Raw genomic sequence first — 14,507 nt, 5'->3', positions numbered from 1 at the left:
TTTTATTCTGAGGCTATGGTCTCTGGTCCTGGACCCTCCCACTAGTCCTCTCCACATCCACTCTATCCAGGCCTTCTTTAAAGAAAATTGTCCCTTGTGCATAGGATAGAACTAGTTTGTGGGTGATCGCTGGTCGGTGCCGACACAGTGGGTTGAAGCACCTGTTTCCACTTCATCTGCCATGCATCTGCCCACTCACCCAACCTGTCCAAGTCACCCTGCATTCTCATAGCATCCTCCACACAGTTCACACTGATCAGCCTTGATTGAATGTTTTAGAAGGAACTGCAGATGCTGGAAAATCGACGGTACACAAAAATGCTGGAGAAACTCAGCGGGTGCAGCAGCATCTATGGAGCGAAGGAAATAGGCAACGTTTCGGGCCGAAACGTTGCCTATTTCCTTCGCTCCATAGATGCTGCTGCACCCGCTGAGTTTCTCCAGCATTTTTGTGTAGCCTTGATTGAATGTCAGAGTAGACTTGATGGGCCGAATGGCCTAATTCTGCTCCTATCAGTTTTGATCGTGTGATCTGAGGAACTGTGACTCCAAAGTGGCTCCAGCTGAAATGAATGCCAGTGTTCTGGGGACTATGAAGCACTGTAACAGGAGTCTCTGCTGCCTGGCAGTCACAAGGCAGTGCATTAGGTTGTATGGAGAATATCATATTCAGCTCGAGATGGGTTACATGCCAGTAAAAGGTCATCACATTTTGGATGAGTGTGCAGTTGCTAAGACACCAACGATGTCTATAATGTTGTCACCAGGTTTATTTAGCTACTCGGTACTAAAGCCAGCTGGAACACAGCATTTAATCAAATCTACTTTGTGCCCTTGTAATCCATGTGTGATGCAGACATGAAAGCATGAAATGAAACATTTGGATAGGTTTAGAAGGATGAGCAGGAAGGAACTGCAGATGCTGGTTTGGTCCCCTAATTTGAGGAAGGACATTCTTGCTATTGAGGGAGGTTGACAAAAATGCTGGAGAAACTCAGTGGGTGAGGCAGCATCTATGGAGCGAAGGAAATAGGCAACGTTTTGGGTCGAGACTCTTCTTCAGACTGATGTGAGGGTGGGTGGGTGGGGGGGGGGGGGCGGAAGAAGAAAGGAAGAGGCGGAGACAGTGGGCTGAGGGAGAGCTGGGAAGGGAAGGAGAAAGCAGGGACTACCTGAAATTGGAGGTCAATGTTTATACCGCTGGTGTGTAAACTACCCAAGCGAAATATGAGGTGCTGCTCCTCCAATTTACGGTGGGACTCACTCTGGCCATGGAGGAGGCCCAGGACAGAAAGGTCAGATTCGGAATGGGAGGGTGAGTTGAAGTGCTGAGCCACCGGGAGATCAGGTTGGTTAGTGCGAACCGAGCGGAGGTGTTGGGCGAAGTGATCGCCAAGCCTACGCTTGGTCTCACCAATGTAGAGCAGCTGACACCTAGGGCAGCGGATGCAATAGATGAGGTGCAGGTGAACCTCTGCCGCACCTGGAAAGACTGCTTGGGTCTTTGAATGGAGACAAGGGGGGGAGATAATGTGACAAGTGTAGCATTCCCTGCGGTTGCAAGGGAAAGTGCCAGGAGAGGGGGTGGTTTTGGTGGGAAGGGACAAATTGATCAGGGAGTTATGGAGGGAGCACTTGAGGGAGTGCAGCGTAGGTTTACAAGGTTAATTCCCGGGATGGCGGGACTGACATATGCTGAGAGAATGGAGCGGCTGGGCTTGTACACTCTAGAGTTTAGAAGGGTGAGAGAGGATCTCATTGAAACATATAAGATTATTAAGGGTTTGGACGCTAGAGGCAGGAAACATGTTCCCGATGTTGGGGGAGTCCAGAACCAGGGGCCACAGTTTAAGAATAAGGGGTAAGCCATTTAGAACTGAGACGAGGAAACACTTTTTCACACAGAGAGTTGTGAGTCTGTGGGATTCTATGCCTCAGAGGACGGTGGAGGCCGGTTCTCTGGATACTTTCAAGAGAGAGCTAGATAGGGCTCTTCAAGATAGCGGAGTCAGGGTATATGGGGAGAAGGCAGGAACGGGGTAGTGATTGGGGATGATCAGCCAAGATCACATTGAATGGCGGTGCTGAATCGAAGGGCCGAATGGCCGACTCCTGCACCTATTGTCTATTGTACCAAACCTGCTACAGTAAGTCAGCGGGTCAGGCAGCATCTCTGGAGAAAAGGAATAGGTGACGGTTCGTTTCGGAACCCTTCTTCAGACAGAAAGATAGAGAGGGCCAGATTAAAACAGTTCTCTGTTTAGAAGGACATGGGCCAAATGCAGGCAAGTGGGACTAGTGCAGATGGGGCACGTTGGTCAAAGTGGGCACGTTGGGCTGTTTCCGTGCTGTCTGACTATGAGAACAATGAAATAAGTATGAATGACAGGCAGTGCCCTCCCTTTGTGTAAGAAAGAACTGCAGATGCTGGTTTAAAAGCGAAGGTAGACACAAAATGCTGGAGTAGCTCAGCAGGTGAGGCAGCATCTCTGGAGAGAAAGAATGGGCAACATTTCGAGTAGAAAACCTTCTTCAGATTGATGAAGGGTCTCGACCCGAAACATCGCCCAGTACCCATTCTATCTACAGATGATGGCTACGTGCTGGGCGCTTCCAGTATTCGCTGCAGTTGACTGTGTACGTGCTGCTCCTCTGATGCTGTGCAATGTAATCTGGGTCAGACAAGTCTTTGATTTTGTTAGCTCCTCGGAAAGGCAGCCAACATAATCAAAGACTGACACAAAATGCTGGAGTGACTCAGTAGGTCAGACTTGTCTGTCACGGTCATTCATTCTCCTTGCTTCTGTTGGGCAGAAGGTACAGAAGCTTGAAAGCGTTCACCCACAGACTCAGGAACAGCTTCTTCCCCACTATTATCAGGCTTCATAATAGTCCTACCACAAGTCATTGAAGACATGCACAAAATCATGAGAGGAATAGATCGTGCAGATGCAAAGAGTTTCTTGCCCTGAGTAAGGGAACTGAGAACCAGAGGACATCAACATAGGTCAAGACGGTAGGTATGAAATTTTGTTCAAACCTTGTCTGTTTGAATGACGATAAAAGGCATACTATTCTATATGCTGAGAGAATGGAGCGGCTGGGCTTGTATACTCTGGAGTTTAGAAGAATGAGAGGGGATCTTATTGAAACCTATAAGATTATTAAGGGTTTGGACACGCAAGAGGCAGGAAACATGTTCCCGATGTTGGGGGAGTCCAGAACCAGGGGCCACAGTTTAAGAACAGTTTAGAGGTAAGCCATTTAGAACGGAGATGAGGAAACACTTTTTCACACAGAGATTTGTGAGTCTGTGGAATTCTCTGCCTCAGAGGGCGGTGAAGGCCGATTCTCTGGATACTTTCAAGAGAGAGCTAGATAGGGCTCTTAAAGATAGTGGAGTCAGGGGATATGGGGAGAAGGCAGGAACGGGGTACTGATTGGGGATGATCAGCCATGATCACATTGAATGGTGGCGCTGGCTCGAAGGGCCGAATGGCCTCTACTCCTGCACCTATTGTCTATTGACATAGGTTTAAGGTGAGGGGGGAAAGGTTGAAACAGGAGGGGTAAAATGTTCTCGCAAAGGGTGGTGGGTGTATGGAACGAGCTGCCGGAGGAGGGAGTTGAGGCAGGTATCACAACGGTCAACAAACATTTGGACAGGTACATGGATAGGACAGGTTTTGAGGGATGTGGGCCAAATGCCAGCTGGTGGGACTAGTGTGGATGGGACATGTTGGCCAAGTTGGGCTGAAGGGCCTGTTTCCACGCTGTACGACTATGTCTATGGAACTGAAGCGCTACAATACTGAGAACTGAGGGGCTCCTCGACCTACGATGGGGGTTGCGGTCTGATAAACCCATCGTAAACCGAAAATATCGCAAGTCGAAAACGCATTTAAATACGTTACGTTTAAAAAGGAACTGCAGATGCTGGAAAAATAGAAGGTAGACAAAAATGCCGGAGAAACTCAGCGGGTGAGGCAGCATCTATGGAGCAAAGGAAATAGATGACGTGTCGGGTCGAGACCCTTCTTCAGACCCGAAATGTCACCTATTCCTTCACTCCATTCCATTTGGCCCTTTAAGCCAGCACCGCCATTCACTGTGATCATGGCTGATCATCCACAAACAGTACCTTGTTCCTGCCTTCTCCCCCTATCCCCTGGTCCGCTATCTTTAAGAGCTCTATCTAACTCTCTCTTGAAAGCGTCCAGAGAATTGGCCTCTACTGCCTTCTGAAGCAGAGAATTCCACAGATTCACAACCCTCTGTGTGAAAAAGTTTTTCCTCATCTCTGTTCTAAATTGCTTACCCCTTATTCTTAACTGTGGCCCCTGGTTCTGGGCTTCCCCCAACATCGGGAACATGTTTCCTGCCTCTAGTGTGTCCAAACCCTTATTAATCTTATATATTTCAATAAGATCCCCTCTCACCCTTCTAAATTCTAGAGTATACAAGCCCAGCCGCTCCATTCTCTCAGCATATGACAATCCCGCCATCCCGGGAATTAACCTTGTAAACCTATGCTGCACTCCCTCAATAGCATGAATGTCCTTCCTCAAATTAGGGGACCAAAACTACACACAATACTCCAGGTGTGGTCTCACTAGGGCCCCTCTGTACAACTGTAGAAGGACCTCTTTGCTCCTATACTCAACTCCTCTTGTTATGAAGGCCAACATGCCATTCGCTTTCTTCAATGCCGGCTGCACCTGCATTCTTACTTTTTTTTCTTTCTTAAAGAGATTGTTTTTACTTTCAGTGACTGATGAACAAGAACACCCAGGCCCCCGATGCTACCTGCTTAAAAGAGAATGAGATTTAGGGACTAGTGTAGATGGGGCATGTTGGGCAGCCTGGGCAAGTTGGGCCGAAAGGCCTGTTTTCGCGCTCTATGACTCTATGAGAACAATGAGATAAGTATTTAGGTCAGACAGTTCTATAGATGATCAACATTTTCAGTGTTCTGCAGTTCCAGTATTTGCTGCAGTTGACTGTATAAGTGCTATTCCTCTTACGCTACGCAATGTGATCTGGGTCAGACAAGTCTGATTGTGTTGGCTGCTACGAAAAGCAGTCAACGTAATCAAAGCCTTGTCCCGCCCTGGTGAGAAACATTTAGACAGGTACATGGATAGGACAGGTTTGGAGGGATATGGGCCAAACGCAGGGAGGTGGTCCTAATGTAAATGGGACATGGCGGTCGGTGTGGGCAAGTTGGGCCGATGGGCGTGTTTGCACACTGTATCACTCTATGAGACAATAGTGGTTGCATTTAGGGTAGACACAAAATGCTGGAGTAACTCAGCTGGACAGGCAGCATCTCTGGAGAGAAGGAATGGGTGACGTTTCGGGTCGAGACCCTTCTTCAGACTCAACACTGGTCCCGCCTGCCTGCATTTGGCCAATATCGCTCTAAACCTATCCTATCCATGTACCTGTCCAAATGTTTTTTAAATAATGTGAATGCCCCTGCTTCAACTACCGCCTCTGGAAGCTCGCTCTATGCACCCACTACCTTTTGTGTAAAAAGGTTGCCCCTGAGGTTCCTGTTAATGGCCCTGTCCATTAACAGGAACAAAAAAATCAAACTCGTGGTAAGCACGGAGAATGAACGTAGCGGGTACGTCGGAGCTCGGGGACGTCTCTTTACAGCTCGTAAAGCTAATGGCAGGTACTCGGGAAGACTCGCTAACGGCAGGTAAGCACGGGAAGACTCGTGAAGATTTTTCAACATGTTGAAAAATGTCCACGAGATCCCCGAGTACCGACGAGCGGCCATTACCGTAAATCTCCGAGTTCGAATCAGGGCAAACTCGGGAGAGCTCTTGGAATGAACTCGTACCTTGGGACAGGGCCATACCTCTTTCTTCCCTCTCCTTAAACCTTTGTCCTCTAGTTCTTAATTCCCTTTCCCTGTGAACTGGAAACTTGAAGACCCGGAGAAAACTCCCCGTGGTCACAGGGAGAGCGTGCAAACTCAACACACAGACGGTAACGGGGGTCAGGATCGAACCTGGGTCTCTGGCACTGTGAGGCAGCAGCACTACCCGCTGCGCCACTGTGCTGCCTTTAATATTATTTATCCTTGCTCAATGTTATCAAACTTATATTGTCATTAGGACTTGTGTTAGCTATTTCTGTGATGCACAGCGGATACGGATGCTCTTTAAAAGCACTAAGTGGCTGATAAATGCTTTGGAACATCCTGAAAAGATAAGAACAATGCTAAACAAATGCAAAATCTTTGCTGCTGTTTTGCTTCACAGTTAACCTCTGCATTCCTCAGTGACCCTCGGCCTATCCTTGATCAGACATTGCTGGCTATACCTTGCACTAAAAGTTATTCCCTTATCATGTATAAGAAGAAACTGCAGATGCTGGTTTAAACCAAAGATCCTACAGCGAGCAAGATAGCCCACTCGACGAAAAAGACGTAGTACGGTCATGGGCAGATTCATGGGTAATTTTCGGCCCCATTTTCGTAACCAGCTTCCGTCTCCGCACCAAAGATCCCGTAGCGGAGCAAAGATACTAGTGCGGAGACGGAAGCCGGTTACGGAAACATCCTTGTAAAAATCAAAGTTATTTGTTAAAAATCTTCTCCTCATTTTCAGAATTTAAATTTATTAACACAAACTGTTCCCCCGCTATGTTGATTACACTGCGAGTCGGGTCAGGTCGGGTTACTGAAATGGATGAAAAAAAGGCCCACGTTCCACTCCGTTGCGTACTACACGTCAGCCCATTGCATTTAGCAGTAGCGGCCTATCTTGTTCCGCTATAGGATCTTTGGTTTAAACACACAAAAGCTGGAATAACTCAGCGGGGCAGACACCACTCTGAAGAAGGATCTCGACCTGAAATGCCACCCATTCCTTCTCTCCAGAGATGCTGCCTGTCCCGCTGAGTTACTCCAGCTTTTTGTGTCTACCTTCCCTTATCTTGTTTCTGTACACAGTAAATGGCTCGATTGTAATCGTGTATTGTCTTTCCGCTGACTGGTTAGCACGCAACACAAAGCAGGCAGTGAAGAAAGCGAATGGCATGTTGGCCTTCATAACAAGAGGAGTTGAGTATAGGAGCAAAGAGGTCCTTCTACAGTTGTACAGGGCCCTAGTGAGACCACATCTGGAGTATTGGGTGCAGTTTTGCTTTGGTCTCCAAATTTGAGGAAGTGCAGCATAGGTTCACAAGGTTAATTTCCGGGATGGCGGGACTGACATATGCTGAGAGAATGGAGCAGCTGGGCTTGTACACTCTGGAATTTGGAAGGACGAGAGGGGATCTCATTGAAACATATAATATTGTTAAGGGTTTGGACACGCTGGAGGCAGGAAACATGTTCCCGATGTTGGGGGGAGTCCAGAACCAGGGGCCACAGTTTAAGAATAAGGGGTAAGCCATTTAGAACGGAGATGAGGAAACACTTTTTCACACAGAGTTGTGAGTCTGTAGAATTCTCTGCCTCAGAGGGCGGTGGAGGCCGGTTCTCTGGATACTTTCAAGAGAGAGCTAGATAGGGCTCTTAAAGATAGCGGAGTCAGGGGATATGGGGAGAAGGCAGGAACGGGGTGCTAATTATGGATGATCAGCCATGATCACATTGAATGGCGGTGCTGGTTCGAAGGGCCGAATGGCCTACTCCTGCATCTGTTGTCTATTGTCTATTTCGCTGTACCTCGATACATATGACAATAAACTAACTGAACTGAATAAATTATCTTCCTTGGAGGGTGTGGCCAAACATCAGGGTCGAGATTTCCCTTTCTAAATTCCCCTGATTTGCACTTGCTCCCTTTCTCTAAGCCTGCTTAAAAACAATCTCTTTAACAAATAAAAATGGCACAGATATGATCAATAAAGTAAAAATAATGATGTGCCAAACATAGCGGAATCAATAAAGGGCATAAAGTGCATTGCAGCGGGTCAGGCAGTATCTCAGAAGAAAATGGATCGGTGACGTTTTGAGTTGAGACCCTCTTCAGACTGTTCTCCAGAGATGTTGCCTGACCCGCTGAGTTACTCCAGCACTTTGTGTCCTTTTATGTATTAATGAGCATCTGCAGTTCTTCGTTTCTAGCGGAATCAATACTTGGCCCACGGCGCTAGATAAATGCAACCACTGAAGAAGGGTCTCGACCCGAAATGTCACCCATTCCTTCTCTCCAGAGTTGCTGCCTGACCCGCTCAGTTACTCCAGCATTTAGTGTCTACCTTCAGTGTAAATGAATGAATGAAACCAGCATTTTGTGTCTATCTAGATGTGACATGTTGGTCAGCGACGGCAGATGGGGGTGGTGGGGGTGCTGCGAGATTGCTGCCCTGCCAGCAGTGTGTAGGTCTTTTTCTATTTTTTTGTTTTTTTAGTGTGTCCAAATGTGTGTTTTTAATGTTTCTCTGTGTGTCTTGTGTGGGGGGGCTAAGGGGGAAACCGCTTTCGGTCGCCTCCTCCACGGAGAGGCGACTTTTTCCATGTTGCCTCCCTCGCGGCCAAACACAAGAATCGGTGCGGCCTTTCCCGGAGACGGGCCTGGAGCTTCAGCAACGGGCGCAGCGTGGTCTTTTTCATCGCGGAGCGGGCAAGCCCTCGCTGGGAGTCGCCAGGAGGGAGTTCCGATCGTTGGCCCGCGGCAGCCTGAAGTCTGAAGTTCTGCGGAGCTTCCAGCGGGCGCGGCGTCCGAAGCCTGAGATCCCTCGTTGGGGATCTCCGGAGGAGAAGAGCTCCGACCGCCGGCCCGCGGCCTACATCAGCTTGAAGCCGCGGTCTTCAGTGTTTCTAACCGTGGGCGCGGCGTGGACTTACCATCCGGAGCGGGATCCCTCGCTGGAGATCCCTGGAGAAGAGCTCCGACCACCAGCCTGCGTCCTACACCATCTTGAAGCCGCGGTCTCCGGTAGGGAAGCGCCGATTCTGGACTTACCTTGCCTGCACATCTGGACGCCCGCAGCAGAGGTTTGTGGTCCCGACCACGGGGGGAAATGGAGGAGGACTGACTAAACTTTGTGCCTTCCACCACAGTGATGAATACTGTGGTGGATGTTTGTGTTACATTTTTATTGTATATTGTGTGTTCTTTTTTATTGTACCGCTGCTGGCAAATTCATTTCACTGCACTTTATTGTGTATGTGACGAGTAACTCTGACTATTGACTATTGAGATTGGGCCTGTTTCCACACTGTAATCAAAATAATGATTCAACATAAAATTTGTTTGATAAATCCCCCCCCAGAGATGCTGCCTGACCCGCTGAGTTACTCTCGAGCTTCCGGCACCCGCAGTACCTCGTGCCTCCATTGTCCTCTTGCCCTCTTGTTCGATATCCAAAGGCGGGCCTGCTCACCTCTCGTGTCTCTTGCAGGCAAGCAACGGGGATCTTGCTGAAGCTGTGGCGTTTCTGACTGAGAAGAATGCCAAAGCACCACAGCAGGAGGAGGCATACTACCACACAGGACAAACTGGCAACGATCGGTACATCAGCGTGGGAAGCCAGGCCGACACAAGTAAGTGACGCTGGATGCGGAGAGCAAGCCTAAATCAACTGAATGAATTAAAGAACGTTTTGAAGTTTTTCCAGGCATGCTGCTATATATTAAACTTTAAGAAAGAACTGCAGATGCTGGTAAGATCGAAGGTAGACTCAAAATGCTGGAGTAACTCAGCGGGTGAGGCAGCATCTATGGAGAGAAGGAATTGCCGACGTTTCGGGTCGAGACCCTTGATGTCCGGTATAGCTGATCAGATTTTACAGTTCTTATAGAAAGATTTAAAATTCTTAAGAGATTGGACAGGCTAGATGCAGGAAAAATGTTCTGATTGGGGATGATCAGCCATGATCACATTGAATGGCGGTGCTGGCTCGTAGGGCCGAATGGCCTACTCCTGCACCTATTGTCTGTTGTCTATTGTTCCCCATGTTGGGGGAGTCCAGAACCAGGGGTCACAGTTTAAGACCAAAGGGTAGGTATTTAGGACTGAGATGAGGAAAATCATTTTCACCCAGAGAGTTGTGAATCTGTGGAATTCTCTGCCACAGAAGGCAGTGGAGGCCAATTCACTGGATGTTTTCAAGAGAGAGTTAGGTTTAGCTCTTAGGGCTAACGGAATCAAGGGATATGGGGAAAAAGCAGGAACGGGGTACTGATTTTGGATGATCGGCCATGATCATATTGAATGGTGGTGCTGGCTCGAAGGGCCGAATGGCCTACGCCATCACCTGTTTTTTATGTTTCCTCTAGTGGGAGAGTCCAGGACTAGAGGTTATAGCCTCAGAATTAAAGGATGTTCTTTTCGGTAGGAGATGAGGAATTTCATTAGTCAGGGTGGTGAATCTGAATCTGCCACAGACGGCTGTGGAGCCCAAGTCATAAGGCAGAGATAGATAGATTCTAGCTCTTAATGCCAATGGAATCAAGGGGGATATAAGGGAAAAAGCAGGAACGAGTTACTGATTTTGGATGATTAACCGTGATAATATTGGCTCAAAGGGCTGAATGGCCTGCTCCTGCACCTATTCTCTATGTTTCTAGTTCATAAGTGATAGGAGTAGAATTAGGCCATTCGGCCCATCAATTCTACTCCGCCATTTAACCGTGGCTGATCTATCTCTCCCTCCCAACCCCATTCTCCTGCCTTCTCCCCATAACCTCTGACACCCGTACTAATCAAGAAATATATAGCATGCAAAACACTGTATGTACTGTTATCACTGTATGTGCACTGACATATTCTGTTTAAATAATGTATATGCTCCAGAGACACCACATGCCATGATAAAAAATGTTCTTTTATTCAACCCGAAAATAATGTTATTGTGTAGGAGGGAACTGTAGATGCTGCTTGACACAAAATGGCGGAGTGACTCAGCGGGACAGGCAGCATCTCGATAATGTTATTGTCATTGGGTGACTTTGTTTGTGATGCCACAGATGTCATCGATCTCACCGGAGATGATAAAGATGACCTTCAGCGAGCGATCGCTCTGAGCTTGGAGGAATCCAATCGTGCCTTCAGGGAGACTGGGATAACAGATGAAGAGCAAGCCATCAGCCGGTGAGTCGTCGGACTTTTGACTCTTGAGAACGGGATAAAACAGGCAGCTGTTGTGGAAACTGACAGGCAGGTGCAGCAATGATGCTTCAAGAGTCGAGAGTGTTTCATTGTCATTGGTCTCAAACAGAACAATGACATTTCTTGCCTTCAGCAGCGCAACCACATTATTATATCACAGAGTAAACAATATAATAAACGAGAAAAAGTTCAGCATATAGAAGAAAGATCGGCACAAAAAAGGATAAAACTATCATGGCTGATCATGCCTTCTCCCCTGACTCCGCTATCTTTAAGAGCCCTATCTTGCTCTCTTGAAAGTATCCAGAGAACCGGCCTCCACCGCCCTCTGAGGCAGAGAATTCCACAGACTCGCAACCCTCTGCGTGAAAAAGTGTTTCCTCATCTCCGTTCTAAATGGCTTACTCATGGGCAGGTGGGACTAATGTAGCTGGGATATGTTGGCCGGTGTGGGCAAGTTGGGCCGAATGGCCTGTTTCCACACTGTATCACTCTATGACTCTATGAAAGAACGACCTGTTGCGATCTATAGTGCTCCTTGTAATCCATACCTGTGACCTTTTAAAAGCAGCTGAGATGCCTTCAAGGAGAGCCCTTCATTCACACATTTTGAATCTTTTCTGCATCATTCTGGTATAAATAGAACACATAACAAGCCTTTGCATGTAATAACTATTTATATTGCCCTGACAGGGCTCATGTTCCTGAGGAGGATATGAATGATGAGGTTAGCGTCAGAAGGGCGTTACTCACTTCCCTAGTTCATACTCCGTTTCTCTTTATAGTTTAGTTTTGTTTTCCTTGTTCTGGCTCTTCTTTCAGTTTCATTTTTCAAACATAACCCACACGTCACTGATGAAATGTTACAGGGATGAAAATATTTTGTTGATCGATGATGTGAGGTTTTTTTCCCCTTCCCCCACCCCAAAGGCCAAACATTGTTCTGTTCCTGCTCCTCAAGGGATATAGTTCCTACCTCTTTATCAGAGATGATTGGAGATGGAAGTTCAAGCCACCCAATACATCCCTATATAGAAACAATGAACCGCAGGTGCTGGTTAATACACAAAAGGACACAGTGCTGGAGTAACTCAGTGAATCAGACAGCATCTCTGGAGAACATGGGTAGGTGACGTTTCAGATTTCAACGTAAAACAACGCCTCTTCATGTTCTCTAGAGATGCTGCCTGACCCTAGGGTTGCCAACTGTCCCGTATTAGCCGGGACATCCCGTATATTGGGCTAAATTGGTTTGTCCCGTACGGGACCGCCCTTGTCCCGTATTTGACCGCTACTACTCGGGTCGAGGGGACTGTCGGGTCGTCCAGCCCCCGCCTCACCCGTCCCGATGTAGTGCAGCCCATGGAGTGCAGCAGCAGCAGCAGCAGCTCCTCGCCCGTGGCCCCGTCGGTCGGCAACCCGGCCAGCTGTCCGACCTTCGGACCTTCGCTTACCGCCGACACCACCACCACCCCTCCTTCTCACGGCCGAGCATCGGTTCATGAGTTGGACGGGGTGCAGGGCCAAAACTCCTCAGCTGGCCCGCCGGCTGGGCTTTGTGTGCAGTCCAGCACCCGGGCCAACTCATCATTCACCCAGCCACGGCCTAGTCGGTCAACGGATTGCCGTCGGGAATTTGTCCCTTATTTGGGAGTGAGAAAGTTGGCAATCCCATCTGACCCGCTAAGTTACTCCAGCACTTTATGTCCTCCAATGCATCCCTATCTTGTGTTTAGCTTAGTTTAGAGATACAGTTTAATTTAGTTTGTTATCATCGCGTGTACCGAGGTACAGTGAAAAGCTTTGTGTTGCCTGATATCCAGTCAATGAAAAGACAACACATGATTAAGCCATCCACAGTGTATAGAAGGTACACAAAAAAGCTGGAGAAACTCAGCGGGTGCAGCAGCATCTATGGAGCGAAGGAAATAGGCAACGTTTCGGTTTTCGATTTTCCAGCATCTGCAGTTCCTTCTTAAACACAGTGTATAGATACACGATAAAGCCTATGATGCTCAGTGCAAGATAAAGTCCGATTAAAGATAGTTCAAAATTATGGAATTAAAAAGATTGGACATCTTTATGGGAAAGGCACTTTTCTTTCATTTCAGGAGTTACAACAGAATCATGGACTGCACTCAAATAATTTCTTCAGATATCTACAAATTAGAGATTATGTTAAATCTAACACACAAGTCTACAGGACTAGGGAACCAGAAATCCTTGATGAATGTTTGAACAAGCATCCTAACACTGAAAAATTAATAGCTTATATTTATAACACCCTCCTAAACAACGAGGTACCACCGACGGAACCATATAGACACACATGGGAAAATGAATTAGGTCATCCTATAACAAAAGATTTGTGGGACGAAAGTTTACAACATATACATCAATGTTCGTTAAATGCCAGACATGCTTTAATACAATTTAAAGTCTTACATAGATTACACTACTCTAAAATAAAACTAAATAGAATCTTCCCACAAATCTCTCCTATTTGTGATAAATGTCTACATCTAGATGCTAATTTAACACATACGTTTGCAAATTGTATAAAAATTAAACATTTCTGGACTGATATTTTTGAAATAATTTCAGAAGTTATTAATACAAAACTGGATCCAAACTCAAAATTAATAATACTTGGAATATCAGAGCAAAGTTTAACACTCACGACAAGCCAAAGAAATTTCCTCGACTACAGTATAATAACCGGGAAAAAAGTAATATAAACATTTTGGAAAGGCCCTACGACCCCCACAATTAAAATGTGGATTGTGGAAATGTCGGAGACCCTATATCTAGAAAGAATTAGACTTGTCTTAATGGACAAACAAGAACTTTTTGATAAAATATGGGCTTCATTCATTAATTATCTGACGGGATAGATTGGCCCGGCACGAAAACCCAACTGAAACTTGAACTCAGGATTAGATGAAAAGTCATACTTTATAATCTACGAATCTATCTCCAATGACGTATTATAAGTAATCCATTCCACCTTTTTTGTTTTTTTTGATATTTGTAACTTTTCTCTCTCTTTCTCTCTTTTTCTATATAAAAAAAACCACTAGAAGTGGAAGTAATCGACAATTGAAAATTTTAATAATGTATGACTGATGTATATGAAAAGTTTTTTTACTATAATATGCAACTATACTTTATAATATGTCTACTTCTAATAAAAAATAATAAAATTTAAAAAAACAACAAAAAAAAAAGATAGTTCAAAGGTCTCAAATGAGGTAGACCGGGAGGTCAGGACCGCTCTCTGGTTGGTGAGAGGACGTTTCAGTTGCCTGATAACAGCTGGGATGAAACTGTCCCTGAATCTGAAGGTGTACGTTTTCACACTTCTGTACCTCTTGCCCTATGGGAGAGGGTAGAAGAGGGAGCAACAGGGTGAGACTGGTCCTTGATTAA

General features: G+C 46.5%; 1 protein-coding gene across 4 annotated transcripts in view; it reads left to right on the top strand.

Moving 5' to 3' along the window:
• usp25 (ubiquitin specific peptidase 25) overlaps positions 1–14,507 on the top strand; it is a 127,503-nt gene that overhangs the window by 38,109 nt on the left and 74,887 nt on the right. For all 4 annotated transcript variants that reach the window (XM_033032368.1, XM_033032367.1, XM_033032366.1 and 1 more), the window contains exons 3-4: positions 9,370–9,511; positions 10,937–11,060. In XM_033032368.1, the coding sequence (XP_032888259.1) occupies positions 9,370–9,511; positions 10,937–11,060 (266 nt within the window). The remainder of the gene's footprint in view (positions 1–9,369; positions 9,512–10,936; positions 11,061–14,507) is intronic.

This window comes from Amblyraja radiata, chromosome 14 (assembly GCF_010909765.2).
Source record: "Amblyraja radiata isolate CabotCenter1 chromosome 14, sAmbRad1.1.pri, whole genome shotgun sequence".
Taxonomy (NCBI): Eukaryota; Metazoa; Chordata; class Chondrichthyes; order Rajiformes; family Rajidae; genus Amblyraja; species Amblyraja radiata.
This window is presented reverse-complemented; position numbering and strand designations above follow the sequence as displayed.